Source organism: Thermobia domestica, chromosome 2 (assembly GCF_964235325.1).
Source record: "Thermobia domestica chromosome 2, izTheDome1.hap1.1, whole genome shotgun sequence".
In the NCBI taxonomy this organism is placed as follows: domain Eukaryota; kingdom Metazoa; phylum Arthropoda; class Insecta; order Zygentoma; family Lepismatidae; genus Thermobia; species Thermobia domestica.
Genome location: NC_137455.1, coordinates 377,976,485 through 377,983,820, shown reverse-complemented (window position 1 = coordinate 377,983,820; position 7,336 = coordinate 377,976,485). Strand labels below are relative to the sequence as shown.

The following is a 7,336-nucleotide window of genomic DNA, read 5'->3' as shown; positions in this document are numbered from 1 at the left end:
TTCATCTCACTTTCTTTTGAGGCAATCGGACAAAAATCATCAAAAACACATTGCAAATCGGATTATTGGGGGAGACAGTCCCCCTTAGTTCCAAAATTGGAAATGTCCCCCTCATCCCCCCGGGATTTGCGCCAGTGCTCAGATGCCAAAATCAAAGCATATAGGTAGTCCTCTATCGAATAAATCCACTTCTTTTGTTTAATAATATTTTGATATTCAATTAAAAATATACCAACAATTTATAATTTTTGCAGCACAAAATATATTTAGACCCCCTACTAATATTTTTCACTCTAAACACAAGGAGGATACATAAGTAACACAAGTTTTGTTTTACGAAATATACCGCTCTTCCCCCCCCCCCAAAAAAAATGTGAAAATTTGTCGCTTTAGACTGTAGCCTACTAAGTCTATTTATAAACACAGCCCTACCCACAGGCTGATTTTAGAGCGCCTGTTGCGCCCACGAGATAATTTAGGGCACATAATTTTTAATTGAAAATCAAACTGGAGAGTCGTAAATTTGGAGAGGAGAAAGATATATATATTTGGGGTCAAAAATTGTAAATTTGGGGGAATTGAAAATTTGGAGAAAAAGGTAAATTTGGGGAATTAAAATTTGGACAAAAAGATAAATTTGGGAGAAACAATGGAAAATTCGGACAAAATGTAAATTTGAGGGAGAATGGAAAATTTGGTGAAAAATATAAATTTGGGGAGCAGAATGGAAAATCTGGATAAAAAGGAAAATTGGGGTAATGAAAAATTTGAAGAAAAGGGTAAAATTGTGGGTAATGGGAAATTTGGAGAAAGATGTAAATTTAGGAGGGACAATGTAAAATTTGGAGAAAAAGATAAATTTGGGTCAGAATGGAAAATTTGGAGAAAAAGGTAAATTGAGGGATGGAAATTTGAAGAAAAGGGTAAATTTGGTGGGAATAGAAAATTTGGAGGGTGAAAATTACTCATGGAAAGGAAAATTACTCATGGTGAAGAAAAGAAAAAATGTGAAGGCTTATGTTATAGACTAGAAGCAGTAACGTTAAGGAGAAAATCACAGCATGTCGTTTCAGTGTGTAGGAATAAGTGCTTATGGAAATCTTATACGTGTGTTGTGGTGACGTTGCATGTTAGCGTGTGAATGTGAGCTGTTAGTAGCTGTTTCGTATGTATATATGTATTAGTCCTTAGGTTGTTAGGAATATGAAGTGTTATTATGACTATTTTATTTTATTTTATTTTGTTATTTTCTATAATGTTAATAAGGTATGAGGTGTGGTTTTTGGAGACTGAGATAGATTCTTGTTTGCAACGTTAAAGTTATCACAGGAAAAAAATCACATCTTGTAATCTGTAGGCATATCTTGATGACTTATTGGAGTTAGATCAGTTGTTTTATACATGATATTTTGATGAAATTATCGTGATATTTTGGCATACTGTTGACGTAGAAAGGATACAAGAATGAAGTGATGATAGATCATTATTTGACACCTCGTTGTATGTTAAAGGTATCTGAGTTGGTCCTCTATTTTTAACTGTGTGTGATTCTGTCAGAAATAAAATTTAAGATTCACCAAATTATTGTTATTTAGATCCGTCAAATTTAATGACCTTCCTATCAAACAGAATCAAATGTTCCACTTAAGTCCATAAAAACTGTTCTACCTTTATGTCCTAAATTGAAAACCTTCTAAACGTCGTTGAATATTCTCAATAGCTGATCAATTGTGGAGTGTAGTGGTCTAAAGCCACTTTGTTTTGATATTAGATTTTTGCTTTCAGTAATGTGTTTGTGTACATGAGTATTTTATTATTATTATTATTATTATTATTATTATTATTATTATTATTATTATTATTATTATTATTATCTTGGAGCAAATATTGGTTAAGTGTGGTTGTGTGAGTTGTTACTTTGTTTTCCAGGTTTTGATATTAAGGTTGTTGTTGACATTTTCCAGGTTGTTGGAACGCATCCAGTATATAATGAGACGGGAAGTGTATAATTCTGGTAGTTTGGTCATTTATATTGAGATCAGTCTTTATATGACGAGTCGTGATTTTATCAGGATCACGAAAAGATTCTTACGGAGTTTAACTATATCTCTCACTTAAGAAGGTGAAATTAGATTAATGGTTATTAGATCTTGATGTTACGCAGTTCCTGATCTTTCTTTTCAACACCACTGACGTCTAGGTAGTGACTGATGAAAGATTTATGCAGTTAGTGGTGTTAAATTGCTGTATGAATTTGTTAGAGTATGATGTGGCTGTTTAAATTAATTGTGAAGCACTTCAAGAAAAGTAGTTGATTTTCTGATGTGCTATGGGTACTTTACTTCCAGGGACTTTTCCAGGTAGCTTTGGAAATGTAAAGTTTTTGTACTTAGATCTAATCTACCTCTAACATTTATTATTTTAAAATTTGTTATTATTTTGTTTGTTTGCTGTAGTTTTTTTCTTTTTTTGCAGTATGTACCGTAAATAAATACGAAAAATAAAGACCAAAATCATAGCTATAGACTGGAAAGGTAATGGAAAAAAGATTAACATAAAAATTAGGTCAAAATTGATTCTAGGAAGTAGCCGAAGTTTGCTATCATGGTAGGTTATAGATGTCATAGTAAAATTAGAAGAATGATATTGGCCAAGAACGGTTTCCGGAATTTAAAAAAAAAAAAAAAAAAAAACTTTTGAACAAACATATTAACATCCACCGATAGAAAGAAATTTCTAGAAATCTTTCTGTGGAGTGTCTTGACATATGGGTGTGTAATCTGGACATTAGCAAGACAAGAGAAAATTCGAATCGAGGCAGCAGAAATATGGTTTTGGGGGAGGATTGCGAGAACTAGTTGCGCTCTGACAGGAAGAGCAATGAAATCTTCCAGTTTTACGTCCCACGTTTATGCTGGTTAGGCTAAAGGAGACGGCGATGATGAGGAATGAATGAAATGGTGGAATGAAGAAAGTGGGAGGAAACGGGAGAACCGCGAGAAAACCCACGAGCAGGGATGCTGCAAGAAGTAGGCGAGGGAAGATGACTACTTAAAATAACAGAAGAACGAAAAGCAAAGATAACTGGATACTTATTAACAGATGCGGACTGGGAGTATAAGGGCCCACCCGGAAGGACCTTGATGAATACCGAGTTGATCTGGAGTCTGGACTGCCCTTTTAGGAATGAACCCTGAGCTGGAGACTTGGATGGCTACCTCCCCCCCCCCCACGGTTGTAAAGTTCTGTATGTGCATTTATAGACAAGTATTATTACGCTTTCTTTAACAGTCTGAAACAAAAAAATGATTTTTCGAGTAGCTTGGAAGTAGCGAGCAGGTAGCTTTTCGGGTAAACGACGGATGCTTGTCCATCCATTTTACGTTTTATCCAATCGAATATGTTAATGATGCTGTATTAGGCAGGTAAACTGAGTTTTCCTCAAATGTTTCAACTGCATCTAAAAAAAATAAATAAAAAAATAAAAATAAAAGGGGAAGAAAGAAAGAAAGAAAGTATATTTTGTTTTAACGCGGAACTGGCAACATTGACGAAGCTGCACGTGAAAGAAAGTTTGCTCTAGTTGCGTATCTATAAGTAGAGTATGTTAAAAATCGCTGCCGTCATTTTAAAAAAAATCCCCCACAGAAAATGAGAGGTGAGGTCTGTGATTCGATTACTCAAGATTAGGAAACACTGTCTTATCTGGAAGTGCCGTCCAAAACCAGAAAAGAAGAATGTTACTGTTTGATTTTTTTCTGATTCATGGTAAATATTGTTGAGACAAACGTTTTATCACCCGTCATACAGTCCTGATTTTTCTCCATTGTTTTTGTTTGTTTTATTCCTTCACCTGAAAAGATGCCTTGCTTCGCAACTTTCAATGACAATGTAGTTCTCAAGACATAAGTTCTCGATTGACTGAAGTTTCGGTTGCCAGCTTTGTACCAAGAGGGTCTACAAAAGCTTGTCACTTTACCGAAAATGCATGGAGCTTCATAGTCACTATATGTGACATATAAAATCAATAATACAATCTTCCTGTTTTTTTTTTAAGTTTTGTTTTTACATGCATCTTGTATTTTGATAACTGTCTATGTATAGTTTCGTGTTATATGTAAATATATCATGTGCTCATATTTTTTTAGAGTAAAGTTGAATAATCGCACCTGTATTTCTAAAGCACTAGGACAATTTTGGAAAGAGCAAGCAATAATCTATCAACTTAAAAATATTAATATGTACTGGGGACTCATTTACAGCTTTTAAGATTTTCTCCTAAATTTAAATTAATTTTCGTAATTAGTGTTTTTAATTGTCGTTTGGATTACCATCACACACAAAAATAAGGTTTGTAATTCCCAAATGAGTGTAAAACATTTAGTTGCTACCTTTTAAGGTAGTGATGTATGACTTTTACACTTTAAGTGAAAATTTTCAGTATAGCCATATTGCCAGAGAATAGGTAACCAAGTAAAATAGCAGAACGCTAGGGATGCGCACGAGACAAGATTTGTGGCTGTCTCGTCTCGAAAATGTGCTGTAAAAGTGATGCCTCGACTCGAAAAATGTATATTTTTTTTATTGGAAGAGCCATGTCTCGACTCGAATTTTGTCAGGAAAATCCTGTCTCCACTCGTCTCGTGCGCATCCCTACAGAACGCTATAGGAAATATTTAACTATTTTACTATTTAGAACTTTTAGGAATTCCATCTCGAAAAGGGTGCAAATTTTATACTGTTTCCTTTTTAAAGCACTAAAAAGTTATGATGAAGTTTTCAGTGGCGGCTTAAGGTGAACCCTGGCTTGGGGTCAGGGAAGGAAATCGGGGCCCTTTCGCACACAATCATAACTTATACACCTACCGACCGGGACCCCTCAGAATGTGGGGGCCCGGGGCGGTGACACCACTCGCCCCACCCTTACGCCGACTCTAGAAGTTTGAAAGGCTGTTGATCTCTAATATACCTGAAGGAATTAAAGTTGGTGGACGACTGCAACAAGGAAAAAGGGTTTTACTTCTCTCGGTTTTACATAAAAAGAAACTTAATTTATAAATCGCAATTCCTTTATTATGACTGGTAATTAATTGCGGATGATTTATAGAGCTTTTAGAAATGTAACCAGTAGAGTATGGCAAAATAACAAAAGTATCTTGCAAAGAATGAAAGTTAATTTTACAATATGCAATATAGTTCATACACAAAATATATCATACAGAAAACCAATGTTTTGACTCACACATAATGTAAAGGCAATTGTATTCGAAAATGCTAAGCTGAAGCATGTAAAAGATTATAATCATCATTAATGTTAAACGTTAAATCCGAGATTGGAAAATGTACATAACCAATAACTTTTATATTTGGATACCAGAGCCAAAATTTTGATACATTTTTGGGATTCTTCAAGAAATCTCCTTTCGATACTCTAAATTTAGTCAACGTTTTCGGCAGATGATGGTTGCAGAAAGCTAATATGGCGTTTTCGTCTCCAAGAATGTTCTGAATGTGAACATCTTCTAATTCTGGAGACATTTGCATAATTAATAACACCTTTTCCCAATCCACACACACATTGATATTTATTTTCTTTAGTTTGACAAAATCACAAAGTTCTTTCGTCGGTTCGAAAATTACTGATACTCTATCTTCGTTCATAATGCTTATGTCTATTGATTCCAAATCTGGGCAATTCTCTAAGAAAAAGTATCCATTAATGACAAAGAATGAGTCAACAATGTGGAGTGACAATCTTTTCAAACGTGTGCCATACTTCACGATGTAGTCAGTGAACTTTCCTTCCGGTAACTTAAGAATACAAAGTTCCAGCTGAGTAATTGGTTGTTTGATCATTCTTTTTAGCACCTCTAAACGTTCGAGTGTTAACTCTTTTACATAAATAGATTTGAGGCTCCATTCAGGCAAACAAGATATATCTTCGCTCATCATAATATCTAAAGCATCATCCAGTGACGACCAAAAACGTTCTAGATTATCTGCAAGGCACAACAATACAGCACATCCTTCAGCAGAGACCGATGTATTTGAGAGATCAATATATCGTAGAGTTTTACACAGTCTTGTTTTAAAGAACTGAACCGTACACGAATAATCATATTTTGTGTAGTTACGCAATATTTCAAAAATTAGTATTTCGCTTACACCTTTCTTCATAGCACGTTTGTCATCAATACATTCCTCGTACAGAGTGAGGGAGCATACTCCTTCATCAGTGACATTTTTGCTATCATGTGCATCGAGAAATTGTAAAGAACAGCATGATTCTCCTATAACTTGAAAAATTTCGTTAGATGCTATTTTTGGAATTTCAAGATGGATTAAATACTCATTATGTTGAATTGTATCCAGAAGGGAGCCAGAAGAAAACATCTTAATGATGCGGTTGTCATATCCAACAAAGCGAAATTTTAAAACTCGAAGATTCATTGTTTCTTTGGCGAGAAATTCCAGAAGTTCAATATCATAAACCGGTGAACAACGTGTACAGTCCAAATTAGCTGTGTCTTTGCACACTAATATTTTTACTAATATTACAAATGAACGATTTGTTCTGTACGAATCCATCTTCATCGCTATATCCAAAATTTCGCTACGAATTGTCATCGGTAGTTGTAGAAATACTTCTCTCCACTGTTTTATTGCCTCCGAATTCAGTGTTCTGAGTTTTTCCTGTTTATGTAAATCTCTCATCAATTTATTTGCGAGTTTTCTTATCAAATAAATCTGTAAGTATCCTGACATGCTTAGGTCAATCTTGATTAGCTCACTCTCCATTTTTTTTTCTTTTTTTTTTAAATATTTATTCAAGTGCTTCTGACGTAATATTCGTGATGGCCACACTTTGGAAAAGTAAGTTAGTTTATCGCCTTCTTCATTATCAGGTTTTGTCGCCTTCACCTATTTATGCTGTCTTTAATTTCATTTACAACTACATCTACAAACGATTTTAAGGCAGGCAAGCTACAAAGCATCACTTCTTCATGGTGTAGTCTGGTAACTCTTAATAATGCCAATTATTCCATTGTTGATTGGTTGATTAGTTAATCAATTGACTTTATTTAATTGTTGAGACAGCGGATTCATTCATCATTCGTTTGATCACCGCTTCATCTTCATGTACTCACGTTAAAAATGAATCTGAAAAGATAGGGGAACGCATGGTGCCCATGCCGTCTCCCGTTCCTATCTTTGCCAATTGTAATATTTTTGGAAGTAGAGGGACGGCATAGATAATTTGGAGAGTGGGAGAATGGCGTACCCCCGTGTTCGCCTTCACTTTTACCCCCTACCTGTACTTTGACTCTTTAAGTTG

At 34.8% G+C, this 7,336-nt stretch overlaps 1 protein-coding gene across 1 annotated transcript; it reads right to left on the bottom strand.

Moving 5' to 3' along the window:
• Positions 1–5,113: 5,113 nt before the first annotated feature.
• LOC145678862 (uncharacterized) lies at positions 5,114–7,016 on the bottom strand. The gene has a single exon (XM_081749429.1). It carries the CDS (start codon positions 6,796–6,798, stop codon positions 5,275–5,277), a length of 1,524 nt encoding a protein of 507 aa, XP_081605555.1. The 5' UTR covers positions 6,799–7,016; the 3' UTR covers positions 5,114–5,274.
• Positions 7,017–7,336: the final 320 nt, after the last annotated feature.